At 51.4% G+C, this 13,674-nt stretch overlaps 2 protein-coding genes across 3 annotated transcripts in view; both read right to left on the bottom strand.

Moving 5' to 3' along the window:
* SH3PXD2B (SH3 and PX domains 2B) overlaps positions 1-226 on the bottom strand; it is a gene marked incomplete at its 5' end in the record, with an annotated part of 71,286 nt that extends 71,060 nt beyond the window's left edge. The window contains one exon of the mRNA XM_084295097.1: positions 155-226. Within this exon, the coding sequence (XP_084151223.1) occupies positions 155-226 (72 nt within the window). The remainder of the gene's footprint in view (positions 1-154) is intronic.
* A 6,546-nt stretch (positions 227-6,772) lies between these two features.
* Positions 6,773-13,674, bottom strand: part of STK10 (serine/threonine kinase 10) — a 47,693-nt gene continuing 40,791 nt past the window's right edge. For both annotated transcript variants that reach the window (XM_084295023.1, XM_084295024.1), the window contains 9 exons: positions 13,441-13,564; positions 12,051-12,230; positions 11,724-11,816; positions 11,432-11,561; positions 10,898-11,022; positions 10,349-10,537; positions 9,958-10,083; positions 9,598-9,711; positions 6,773-9,488 (listed from right to left, as the gene is read on the bottom strand). In XM_084295023.1, the coding sequence (XP_084151149.1) occupies positions 9,348-9,488; positions 9,598-9,711; positions 9,958-10,083; positions 10,349-10,537; positions 10,898-11,022; positions 11,432-11,561; positions 11,724-11,816; positions 12,051-12,230; positions 13,441-13,564 (1,222 nt within the window). In that variant the 3' untranslated portion in view covers positions 6,773-9,347. The remainder of the gene's footprint in view (positions 9,489-9,597; positions 9,712-9,957; positions 10,084-10,348; positions 10,538-10,897; positions 11,023-11,431; positions 11,562-11,723; positions 11,817-12,050; positions 12,231-13,440; positions 13,565-13,674) is intronic.

The following is a 13,674-nucleotide window of genomic DNA, read 5'->3' as shown; positions in this document are numbered from 1 at the left end:
CTCCTCCTCCTCCTTTTCTTCCTCCTCCTCCTCTTCCTCCCACCATCCCGGAGCTCCCCGGGGATCGGCAGCGCCCGCCCTTTGTTTGCCCAGGGCCGGGCCGGGTGCGCCCCGAGCCGTGCCGAGCCGAGCCGTGCCGTGCCGTGCCACTCACATAGTGCTTATTGGGGATGCGCCTCTTCTGCACGTCCAGCACCTTCACCTCCGCGATGCTCCTCCTGGGCATGCCTCTGCCCCTCGCAGCCCGGCGCCAGGGGCCCGGCGGGGAGCGGTGGCGCTGGGGGAAGGCACACACAGGGGCGCACGCAGCCGGGACCGGAGCTCGCAGCCGTGCCGAGCCGAGCCGTGCCGAGCCGAGCCCAGCCACCCGCCCGCTGCCGGGGGCGGGAGGCGGCCCCGGCCCGCCCCGACCTATCCCAGCCGGCGGGGCGGCCCTACAAGCGCCCGCTTAAAGGGGGCGAGCGTGGCCGCCCGCCCCACGCGTGTTTGTCCCCTCCACGCGTGGCCGCCGCGCTAAGGGCGCAGCTGGCACAGGGGGTACCCGGCCGGCTTCTGCCTGCTCGCCCCACGCCGTTCTCTGCCCCCAAATCACGGAAAAAAATAAATAAATAAAGGGAAAAGCTGGCGTGGATGTGGCACGGGAGACGCGCAGGGATGCGGTGGCATCGGCCGCTCCGGGCTTTTCGCTGTAAGTCGCCAAGGGCAGCGACCTGCAGCTCAACAGCTCCCCGTGTCCCGTGCTGGGAAGTGGCAGCCCACAAGTGGTGCTTTTCCGAATAACATGCGTGGAAAAAGCAGAGCGAGGCAGCACAAGTCCTCTGCGGCTGCCCTCTTGCTTTCCCCTTCTGCCCTTTTGAAAAACAGCATCCTGAGGTGATGTCAAAGCACAAGAGTCAGTTCAGTGCTGCTCAGGGGCAGCTCGGCTGTTTCTCCAGGAGGGCACGGCTTCTTGGGGCACAGCTTGCCTCATCTGCAACTATTTGCCTTTGTAGGAAGCTGTAGGGAGTAGAAGAGGGTCCAGGATGATTCCTCCTGCCTGACATGGGGGACCCGTATGTGGACTCCACACCCAGGGTTTGGTCCTTGACCCTGCTCTTGTCCTGTAACAACTGCCCCCAAGGCTTTGCTGACGTGGTTTCCAACAGCATCAACTCTAAGGCATTTGGGGAATGAATTGAGTAGAAAATAGAGGCTTTGTTGGCTGTGGGTATGATGGGGTCACCAGAACGGCCTTACCCAGGACTGCCTCTGTATCCTTTGAAGCTGGGAGCTGAGCCACCGCACCCCACTTGTCCCCAGCAGCCCACTCCATCGGGCCGTGCCCTTGGAGCAGTGGAGAGGACAAAGCAGTGACCTGGTGCTTCTCTGCACCAGCACAACCCTCGGCCTGCTTCTTCCCGGCAGCTTCTCAACACGTGGCATAACCACAGCTCTCCTCCCTGTTGGGCTTTTAATTACATTATAAAGTTACCCAAGACTCATGCTGGCAGGTCATTAGCTTTCATATGAATTTAATTTAATCATAAACAACTCATCTCACTCCTTGGCAGCTCCTTAAATGTGGCTCCTTTTTTTTTTAATGCTGTTAACTTTGCTAACCCCACCATGGAGAATCAGGGAGGTGCAGGCAGGTTGCCAGGGATTTATCACCCCCCTTGCCCTCCCAAAGCTCTCATTTTCATCTTCTTTCCCCTCTGCTGAGCACAAGACCTCTGCAGCCCTGTGGAGGAGGTGGTTGCAAAAAGGATGCTAGGCTATGTGAAGGGGAAACTACACCACTGGCACCTGCTGGCATGCCCGACTGCCACCATGGGGTACATGAGGATCAGTTGTACATTGCTCCCCTCCCTGAGTGCTATTTAAGAGTCAAAGCCTGGGGGAAGCACTGGGGCAGACAAAATGTGGCAAAACTGCAGCTTTCCATCACTTGGGTGGTGTTCTACAGGCACACGCAGCTAGAGTTGTACTGGGTTTAAAGCCCTGATAGACGGGCAAATAAGTAATCCAAAAGGTGACCAGAAAATCATTGAAAGCCCCTGTGTATAATGTCTGTAAGAGAAGAAACTAATAGTGAGGAAATGAGGAACACTGGAGAAAGTGGGAGTAAGAGAGGAATTAAACAATTACTGGTCTTTGTGTGCTTAAAAGAGAAATGGAGCAGCTGGGGGCATTGCAGCTGAGCCGGGTGGAGGAGGATGTAACCTGAAGAGCTCAGGACTGAAAGGCTGGGCAGGGTGATCACCAGGAAACAGCAGGAGGTGAAAGGACATGAAAAAAAAAAAAAAAAAAGGCACAGAAACCTGCTAAACAATGCAATGGATGTTAAACTGCAAGGTGATGGGAACTGAGTGAGACAATTGAGTTACAAATGCTACAGCTGCCATCCCTCCTGCTTCAGGTGCAGGTTTGTTCTGTTTAGCAGTGACTGCTGGATGCTGGGCATCTGCAGAGAAGGTGCTTGGGCTGCTGGTCATCTGTATGCACAGCTGCTCTCATGCATTCTGGTAATTTGGTTTTACAGAGTGCACAGGCTGACCCTACACTCCCCGTGCTCTGAAAACAACATAGCCAGGCTGATCGTTTTGCTGCCCAATCCATCTGTACATTAACACAGAGTCATCTAGACACCTCGGACTCATGATCACGAACCTGGGGCCAGTCTGTGCATGCCCAGGAACGTCAGTGAATGTAAACACCGGTATACAACCATGAAGCAAGTATAAAAACATGCAGCAAGTTTTCAGTTTCTGCTGCTTTCCTCATCAGGAAAAAGGCTAGTTAGCAAAAAATAGTAAAAATTAATAGAAAAAAAAAATGGAAAGAGCAAATAGAGAACATGATAAAAAGTATTCAGAGTGTTTTTACCTATAGGTGTAGCATCCATGAAGATGCTAAAGTGCGTTTCTTGTGAGATTGGTTTGGCCTAGTTTTAGGAGCAGGGACAGCTGCAGCGCAGAGGGACAGGGTAGGACTGCCACTGCCTGCTGTGCACCCATCACCCGTACCTGCACAGCATGCCAAAGTAAGGACCAGAAGCAGAAGCAGTGAGACGAAGCAGGGAAGTCTGTGAGATGGCTCCAAAAAGGAACTTCATCCCTGCTGTAATATCCTGCTGGCCACAAACCTGGGAGATGCCAGCCCCAGAACATCGTGTTAGCATGGAGGCAGGTGGTGGCTTTGGAAAGGTAGAAAATTGGGAAAATTCTGCCTATTTTTACAGGCACAATGCCTGTTCCCTCCTCTGCCCTCTGTGAGCCCATCCCCTGGCACTGCAGTGCGCTGACCATACTGCCAGGCACCTTCATCAGTGACCCCTTGCCTTTTAATCCTGGTCCTTCAGCCACTGGTGCGAACCCACAAGAGGGTGAAACATCACACAGTGCCCCTGGGAAGGAGACCTCGAGCTTGAAGTAGCTTGAAGCAGCCCACAGGGACACGGTCAGGCTTTGTCTGAGGAAGCTTTGCTCTCACCTCCCCTTTCTCAGGAGGGGCACAAAACCTTCTGGCATCCCCTTGCTGATAAATCCAGTTCCCAAGATCCCCACATGGAAAGGTATGAGACCGAAAGCAAAAAGGAGAAGGTGTGAATGAGCTCTCCTGACATCTTGGACCCACCTGCTCCAGGGCCCAGACCCTGGTTTCCTGCCTTCACCTTCCCAGCTCCTTTCTGGGCACTGCTCTGGGCTCAGTGACATGCTGCTGGTCTGTTGGGCCGTTCCTTTACATCCGGGGTAAATCACATGTATGAAATAGCCAGCTTGTTACGCACAGGAGGTTATTTTATCTGTTTCTTCCAGGGAAAACCCACTTCAGGCTTACAGACTCTGGCGGAGAGCCAAGAGACTGCACAAAATCAATCGGAAGCACTTAAGCATCAGCATTACTTCCCCAGGGCCGTAATCTGCTTAGAGGGTGCTGAAGTGACTCCATCGCACCTGGACCCCAAGAACACAGACAGCATCTGCGGCTCCATCACTTCCGAGCACCCAGGAACAAGCAGAGGTTGGAGCCGATCACCGCTGATGCCGTCAACCGGCTCCTGTGTTTAATTAACAGGTCTGATGAGAGCTGTTGAGGAGACAGTGTGGCTTTGCATGCTGACCTGGTCACCTCCTGTGGGAGGCATGCCAGGAAGCCAGCTGGAGAGCCTTGGCCGGGTCTCTGCTGCTCCTCGGTCATGTATCAAGGCACTTGCGATGGCCGTGGAGTCCTGTGCTTGCCCCACACCTCTGGTGCGGTTGCAGGAGCAGCAGGGATGTGGCAGCAGCACATCCCACACTGAGGTTATGTGGTACAAGGGTACAGGTGCAACTGGGGGGAGTTTAGGGATAAACGAGTTGTTTTCTGCTGCTGGGTCACAGCTGGGCTGTCCCCAGGGTCTGGCAGGTGTCAGAAATGGAGTGGAATGAGAAATGGTGCCCCGCGATCACCCAGAGAAAACAGCACCTGCAGCCTTTCTGCTGCAGACAGTCCACTATTTCTGCTTGCTCTCTTAATTTAAGAACTGTGAGTATTCTCCTAATCCTTCCTCACATACGGAACAAATTCATTCATCTTCCCTGAGCTCCCTGACAAAGGCAAGTCAAAAACAGTGCTCTTAGCACAATACTTTACGGGGCAGGTCTTTGCAGCTGGAGCACAGTGAGGCAGCGGTTACACACTGTATTGCCACGGCTGTCTTGCACCACTTCTCAGCCACCTCCAGCAGCGATTTCCCACTGCTTTGACCCCAATATTGCCACGTTCAGCTGTGTGCATGGATGACACCAAAGGCAGCCAGCCTGGTGGCAGTGATCCCCTCCTGCACGGAGGTTTTGTAGCAGGGGGAAGCTGAGCCCGTGCAAGGGGACCTGAGGAGCTCCCGAGGACAACGCTGGAGACAAAATGCTGAAGCACCAAGGAAAAGCAGAGATGAAGGCAAAGGTGTGCCAGAACAAATGCCGATCTCTGCATCCAGGATTAAAGCTGTGCGAAGGGGCCAGACGAGGCGGCCGTCTCAGCGTGCGTGCCACCTAGTGCCCGAGAGGGGAACGGTGGCCGGAGGTTAAACCTCGTCCCCAGACCTTGCCACTAAACCTTGCCCCCTGCAGCAGGAAAATGTGTAAAGGCCCTCAGCATACCGGGGTGCAGGGGATTTGGGGACGGAGCTCTTGTCTCCAGCTGTGCTCCTGCAGCGAGGGATGGGGAGAGGATGCTGCAAGATCAGGAGGGCAGTGGAGGCACAAAGCCCAGCTCCGTGGCCCTCCCTGCATGCCCTGATTTTTTTTTTCCCCCCGAGAGCATCGCTGTCCCCATCACAGCAGGAGCACTGCGAAAGGCCCTGGGCAGCTGCGAGGATGTGACAGGACAGAGAAGGTAATGAGGAGAGCCGAGAACAGTACGGCTTGTGCAGCACCAAGTACTTCTCGGGGATGTCATCTATCTATTTTTTATAAAGAGATTTGTCACTTTCGCTCTGTTTTCATTGTTCCACCAGGGCAGGTGGTAGTTAATGGTTATTTCTGGAATATACAGTACTTTCAGCGTATTCATAAATTAAGTATCCTTGCAGCTGAAGCTCCCCTCAGGCACTGCCAAGGCCATGCAGATGAAGTTAAATACTCCCTTGAGCTCCTGGGGATACACTGGGGACAAAAATGACCAGTGTGCCCCAGGGGATGGTGCAGTCCTGGCACAGGTAAATGAAAGAGGTGGTTAATTACATGTCCTCAGCTAGTTCATCTCTTACTATTTCACAGGAGGCAAGCACCTTGCTCTTGTCCTTCTCTCAATACAGTGCTGCCCAATTAACCCCCCCAGCCAGCTGGTTGGCACCAACAGCTCCCTCTGCCTTTCCCCACCTCCCCTTTGGACTCCCAGCCTGCACTTTTATGTAACCAAGGTGGACCCAGGTAGCAAGGTCACTTCCAGCATGGCAGAAGTTGGTAGGTTCTGGAGCAACTTTTCAAAAACAAGGGGAAACATCACAGCAAATGCACCAGTTCCTTTCAAAGCTGTTGTTGTACAGTGCATCCCTGCTTGGTGCGAGGTATCTACGTGAAAGAAATAGCTAAACCTGCAGGTAAAAATCTCCAAGCAGCAAACAAAGATCACAAAAGCCCTGGGCCTGGTTACAGAAGTGGTGGGAGCTTTTCTGAGCAGCCTGGGGGAGCAAGGAGAGGTGTCCCCCCTGCACTGGCAGGGGAAGGCGAGGTTTGCATCTTGGTCTCATGACACGGCCCCAGATCCAAGCAAAACTTCAACAAGAGCAGCAGGACATAGCGGGGAGGAGACAGTGAGGCAGCCCTAGGACATCCTTGTCCCAAAAAAAGCATGAGAACCGAGGCATTTGTCTGCTATCTTCTGCTAAAGCCAGACAACCTCATTTAAAAAAAAAATAAAATAAAAATAAATAAAAAAGGAAAAAAGTCATGCATAAACAATTTGCACTCTTCAGACAACTGGATGCAATACTCCCCCTTCGCCAAGCAGAGGCACCCGAGCACTGTTCTAACACAAGGAAGGCACCGAGGGAACCGCTGCTTGACTCGGGTCTGCCACACTTCCAGCTTCGGAGCAAGGATGTCACTGTCAGTGAGCTGCAGCGCACAGCAGAAGTGTTTCTGAAACAACTAGCTGCATTTTAATGAACTGGAATTTCAGCCTTGCAAGGTTCACATGCCAGAACTGGCTCTGGAGCTTTCCATAAGTCAGCAAAACCCAGAATGTAAAAGCAAAACTGTGCTGATCTGAGGCCACAGCCAGCAATCATGTGGGAAAGCAGACACATGCCTGGGTTTCTCAGTCTGTTACTTTATTAGAAGGCTCTATACATCAGTGGTCACCCCACTAGAGACATTTTACAAAATATTAAAAAAAAAAACAACAACTTTTATTCAAAGCCACATTTTTTAAAATGGCACCCCATCTCCCCTCAGAAATAAATTGGATTTATTCATGGTTACTTCTGAACAGGAAACACCAAGACATCCTCTTTTTCAAGGGGGAAAAATAAGCACCCTGTAAACATGACAATCATAAGACGTGCTCCCCTGCCCTCTTCTAGGAGAAGGGTTTGGTGTTAGAGCCCCAACACACCTGGAGAAGGAGCTGAGAACAGGCAAAGGGCAGGGGACAAAACCATTCCTACCCTCTGTTAGCAAAAGCAAAACTATGTTGCTAGCTCCAGGCTGCAAGTAAGGTGGACTGGAGGAGGGGACAACCGATTCACCTTGTGAGTACTCACACCAGCCCTTTAAAAGCCCCCAGAAGTAGCCTCCATACATTCACATCGTTGCACAACATCCAGAGAGAACTGATGCTCCTGGGCTGGTGCAAGAAGGCAGAGAGGCTACACCCCCCTTCAGCGAGACCAGGTACATTCTGCTGCAGGTACAGTATGCTGCAAGACATCCTTCCACTAGTCACGTACAACACATGAGAGGCCAGGCCTGGGGTCCTGATTTCTGCAGCAACAACCATTTCAGAGCACAGCTCCAGCTGACCCCAGCAGGACAGCAAACAAAACCTCGGGGGCTGCTATCATGCATTTCTATTGCGACTAAAAGGCTGAAACCAGCACTTCGTCCTGGTTCAGGAACACCCCCTGCATTCATTTGTTTTTATGTTAGCTCCAAACCCGATCCTGTCGTTATATCTGAAAGGCACAGTCAGTGTTTTTGGAGACTGGACAGACGGTCTCCTGAGGACAGGCCAGTTACTGAAAAGCCACAAAGCAGTCTGCTGGCAGAGGGGCACAGCCCTTAGAATTCTGTCTAGGCTACATTTGCTAATAAAGACAATAATGGTGTGGATTCAGAAGAAACTTGGCATGGCCCAAATGGATGTAGTCTTGCTAGTGTGCAGGAAGCTTATTAATATATATTATGAACTCTAAATGGTGATGAATGCGCTCCTCAGATAAAGAGGTGCTAGAGACCTGGAGACTGACTCCTTCAGCTAGGAAGTGTAGCATGTCACACACCGCCTTTTCCTGAAATGCCAGCATGTCTCTGAACCTACATGTGAGATTTTAAAATAACAATTTTTAAATTTTATTTTTTTTAAGGGACATTTTATTTTGCTAGGGAAGCAGGTGTTTAACAATTGTCTGGAGATCAAAGAGAGAAAAAGTGCTACCTTACACCCTTTGGTCACTGCCATTGCATGAGGAGGGTGCTGCCCAGTGAGGTCTCTGACCCCTTACCCAGGTCCATGCTCCAGGACCTGCCCAGGAGCTCAGCCAAGCAGTGCCTGGTGCAGGTGGGGAAAGAAAGGCAGCCCAGCCAGGACACATCGCCAGGGAGCAGAGAGGATGGAGGGCTGGACCTGCTGCTGCTCTGCCTCTCAGCAGCCTGACCCTAAGCTGAAAGCCTGGAGAGTCACCCAGGAAACTGTGACACTTCATGAGAAGATGAAACATCAGTGGAGAAAGCAATGCTGAAGGTAACGAGCCACCATGACCTGTCTGCATCTCCTCTTCCCTTGCTTGAAGAATCCTTTATTCCCTTCCGTAACCCTGACTGCAGAGTGGCTGACCTTCCTGCCCAGATACAAGGCACTTAAAAAAATATCTCAAGCACCTGTGTGACCGCAAGGGCTGTGGAAATGACACCCTTCTGCCCTTCACTGACTAAAGGCAAGTGGCTGTGGCTAACACCTTGTGGTGTCACCGCAGGACAGGACACCATACCAAACCTCCCCGTCCTCACACGCACGTACTTTTCCGTAAGAGACAAAAGCCTGCACAGTCTGTACTAGGAGCAAGAGGAAAAAAGGAACCCAACCCTCCCTGCTCAAAGGAAAAAAAAAATCCAAATTGCTGTCTCCCTTGAGCACAAGAAGGCCACAGTAGATACAAATAAATCTAAGGCGAGTGTGGGGGGCCACGAGGCCAAAGTTAGCGTAAGACACCACCAAAGCTACTTTGCCCCAGGCCAGCCGTTTATGGAGGACCAGAAGGAGAAGGAGCAGCCATGAGGAGAGGCTGCTGGCCACGAGCCGGGTGAGTGAGGGCCTGCCTGCTCCTCCTGCTCAGGGCTGTTACTGCTCCAGCCCGAGCTGATGGGCCTAGTGAGCACCAGGCTCACGTCCAAGGCGACGCGTTCAGCTAATGGTGCCAGTACAACCACAGAAATGGCCCTCCTGGCCTCCTCACTGAGTGGGCCAGCCCCTGGAAAAGCCAAGCTTTCCTGCCAGCATCCCACATGAAAGACAGGCCATGTTTCTCCCAGACAGAGCAAGGGGACAGGCGGGTGCTGTCGTGAGCAGAGGCTGCCAAGAGGGTCTTCCAAGTCCAAGAGGCCCCCCTGCAGCCCAGGGGGACACGGCAAGTACCAGCTGGGGGCCTGCCAGCTGCCACCTGGGGGTTAGGAGCTCTCTGTGGAGCTGAACGGGATGAACTTGGCGTGTTTGGTTGGGGATGCGGGGGTCTGTTCATCTGCCTCCTCGCTCAGCTTGAAGAACATCTCCTGCTCACGCTTCTTCTGGTTCAGCTCATCCTCCAGGGCCTGAAGCAGAAGGGAACACATGCAACAAGAGATGTGTTTGGCACTGTACTGGACCTACAGACTTTGTCCCCCCCGATCAGCCAAACAGGACACTCTGGGGAGGCCATACCTTCTTCCGTGGCCTCAGCTTGTCCCGCCACTCCTTCATGTGCTGGTTGTGGTTCTCGTCCAGGGACTTAAGCTTCTGGGTTTCGTGTTCAATCAAGAGGTGACACTTTTCATTCTAAACGCAGACCACAAAACAAAACACTCATTAAGGAGCTGGGACTCTAAGTCCTGTGCTCCGGCCGGCCATGCATCAATCAGCCAGAGGCATTCGGAGCTCTGAGCTCCAGGGCATGTCGAGACACGGCCACAAAAGCCTCTGAGGCAGAGCCGAGGACACCAGTTCTAGTTCATTGCAGCCACTTCTGACAATAGCCAGGACTTTGCTGCACCCCTGAGAGGCCAGACCAGGAGGAACGGGTACCTGCAGCTGCTGGAGCTCGTTCGTGTTGCTCTCACACTGGGCTAGCATGTCCTTCATCTGCGTCTCATGCTTCTGCTGCTGGTGCAGCCGCTCTGCCTTTTGCCTCTTCTCTTCCTGCTGAGCAAACTGGAAGAGAAGAAAGCAGAAGTATGTGTAAGCATCGCTTCTCTGAAGCCGGTTAAGAGACCAGTCAACTTATATTATTTTATATGAAGGAAAAGAAAAGCCCTGATGATGCTCCCCAGTGTTACCCACAAAAGCAAAGACCTCTGTCTTCCTGCAGAGGGTTAGAAATTTGGGAATGGTCATTTCTTTCCAACTTCCCTTCCTCAGAGAAGTAACTGTACCCCCAAGCTAAGCCTCAGCCCTGATATCCTTTGCACGGCCTGACCTGTTTTATCTTCTCCCGCTGCTCGGATGCACTCCCGCTGGAGTGGATGTGAAGGCTCTTCTTATACATGGCCATGCGTGTTTTCCCTTCGCTCCGCTGGATTTTGGGCAGCCGGGCCTTCTCCTGCTGTTGCCGAACCTTCAGTTGCTCTACCATGCGCTGGTTGTATCGCTGCATTTGCTCCCTTTCCTGCAATGGCACAGAATCAGGCATCAGAGCAGAAGACACACATCAGGTGTGCCAACCTTCACTCACTGCTGTGGGAATCCACTGAATGTCATACTGGACAGTGAGAAGTTGCCAGAAGAGCTCCCCAAATTCACAGCTGCTTCTTGGATGTTAAATGCAGGCAGCACAGAATATACATCCCAAGCAAGTATGCTGACCCCAGTGTTATTCTGATTCCTTTGGACTAACTATGACCAAGTCCCTCAACACTTAGCCCATTCTCCACCCTCGTTTAAATCCTAAAAGGGATGTTTTCAGGGACACCCTTGCACCCAGACGAGCAGCAACTGGCACTGGCATAGGAAGGAGCTAACACTTCACCTTCTCATGCTTCCGGAGCAACTCGTGCCTCTGGAGGAAATACTGGTCCTTCAGCTGCTGCTTGACAAGCTGGTGCTTCTCCTGTTGCTGATGCTCTTCAAGATCCCAGATACACGCCTCCCGGTCTGAGGAAGGGAGAAGAGTCAGGAGAAAACCCACCCAGGCCTCCCAGCTTGGTCACACGCAGCACCCCAAGCACGAGTGGTCCCTACACACAGGAGCAGCACAGCAGATGTGGGGTGTGACTGTTCATCACCTGTCTTCCAAGAGAAATTGGTTGTAAACCATATCAGAGAATCATTCTTGTAATTACGAAGCCTAATTGGTTCATATTTGTAAAGCACTCTGAAGATTAAGATGCTAAGTATTATTATTGTTAAACATTTAGACAGGATCTGGCAGGGCTGTTTTTTCTAAATCCTATCCTGCCAGCTTGCAACTCTGCTGCAGCATCTGTTGCGTGGGAAGAGCCAGCAGTGGATAAGCCCATCATCACAGCATTTGCTTTCTTCCTCTTCAGCCTTTGCCACCCACCTCTCATGAGCTGCTGCTTTTTGTTGAGGCACTCGCGCTCCTTGTCGCAGATCTCTTTTTTGTTCTGGGCAGTTATGTTCTTCATGGCTAGCTCCAGGTCTTCCTTCTGCTTGGCCAAAAACTCCTGTTCCTGGAAGGAAACCGCAATAGCACCATGAGCTCTCCTCCTACTGGAACCTGAAAAGCATTTGGTGGCAATTTACAGACAACCAGTCCCTCAAAGGAGAAGGATGCGTCAGTCTGCTCTGCCCTATCCAGTCTCTGAGTTGTGGCAATCTTCTCTCAGCCTTACCATGGTTTGCTTTTTTTGGGCAAAGTCATCCATCTTCACCTTCATGCTCTCTTTGCGCTGTTGCCGTGGCATCTTTTCAACCTCATTCTTGACCTTTGGAGAGGGAGAGGAGATTTATCAGCAGGTAATTTAGGCCAAGAAAAATCCAGCCTAATGTCGCTAAACAGCAGAACATCAGGAAAAAAACAAATATACCAAAGAAAAGCAAGAGCTTCCTGCTAGAACACCAACTGCTTCCCCCTCAAGATCTGCTATGGAGAAAGGTTGATGCTTTCCTGGAAGAAACAGGTGCAGGAGACCACAATTCCTCCATCCTACCCCATTTACCTCCTTCTTCATCTGCTTCAGCTGCTCCATGAATTTTACATGGTCCCGTTCCTGCTCTAAGCGAATGCGCTTGGCCTCCTCCCGCCGGCGCAGCGAGTGATCCTGTTCCATCTTCTCAATCTGCTGCTTCTGCTGCCGCTCGAGGTTCTCCAGTTCAGTGTCATAGAACTTCTTCTTTGCCTGTATGGGAAGGAAAGAGAGGTCAACCTCAGTCTCCTCTGAGTTTCATTTTCTTAAAAAAAAATAATAAAAATACAATTTTGTAAGTGAGGTGGTTGTCCTAGCGTGAATCAAACATTTTTACTGAATACAGAGGAAAGAAATTTCCAAAGAATGACCCATGAAATACAAGCCAGCTCTAGTATGAGCACGAAGCATTTCTGATTTTGTTCTAGTGCTGATGCATTTCAACACTTTCTCCTTGCTTAAGGCCTGATCTGTAACATCCCACTGGGACCCACAGCCCTGAGCAAATATTAACAGGCATTGGAGCTCAAGCATAACACTCCTTTCTCTGCAGACAAGGATTTTCACATTTGAGGGTACTGTGTTCCGACAGCGCCCTTGTGCTAATATCTCTGTGAGCAGCAGGGACAGAGAGTACTGGTATCAGTAGGACTGGATTGCAGACTGCCACAGGTAAATGGTAAAAGAAGCACATGTGGAGCTTTTGCACATCACACTGCATGGTGAATAATGTCTCACAAATGAGAAGTGACTGGCTAAGATGGGAATTTACAGACGTGGCATGTCAAGACTTTAGAAATATAACAGAGCACATGAATGAACGATGCCTCCCAGCCTGCTGCAGGAGGATGGGGTTATCAGACGCACAAGCTAGATGAATTAATAAAGGAGTATTTAGCACATGGCTCATGAAAGCTTTAAAAGGATTTACCTATAAAATCATTCTACTTCAACGTAAGCTGCCCATGGAGGAACTAAATAAGCCAACCCAGTTTATCTTTATTCAGTTTATACTCAAAGACTTGCCAGTTTTCCTGCTCTCGCACTCTAACCACACCACTTTCTTATTTGAAGGTTTTTTTCTGTTAAACACAACAGTACTACAAACTGCTCCTCACAGTAGGTGGGAAGGGACATACAAGAAAAGATCACTGAAGAGGGAAAGTCCTGAACAACTTTTTCCCTGCTACACCTTTCAATGGCAATCAGTGCTCCCTAAGCACCTAACACCCCAATAAGGCTCTGTCCCCCACAAATGCATCCTGTCCCTCAGATCCCAAAGGGGTTTCTCAGCTGTTTTGCTCCCAAGAAGACGTCCCAGGATTGCCACAACCCAGACAGCTCTGCCCTTTGATGGGGCTTGGAGGGCATCTGCAAAGAAGCCAAACCAGCTGGCAGCCGGCAGCTTCCCCTGCCTACATACCGTCATTTCTTGCTCAAAGCGCCTGAGCATCTGCTCCATCTGCAGCTGGTGCTTGCTGTTGAGCTGGGCCTGGTTTCGGTGCTCCTCCTTCTGAAGGAGACGCAGCTCCCGCAGCTCCTGGCGCCTGCAGAGGGTTAGAAAAGGGAAGGGGAGAGAGAAGTACGGTCAGATGAGGTCAGAGCTGCGTGCCTGAGTGGAGATGGCAGAATCAATAACCAGAGCACTCCAGGAGTG

Source organism: Netta rufina, assembly GCF_964035555.1.
Source record: "Netta rufina genome assembly, chromosome: 14".
Lineage (NCBI taxonomy): Eukaryota > Metazoa > Chordata > Aves > Anseriformes > Anatidae > Netta > Netta rufina.
This window is presented reverse-complemented; position numbering and strand designations above follow the sequence as displayed.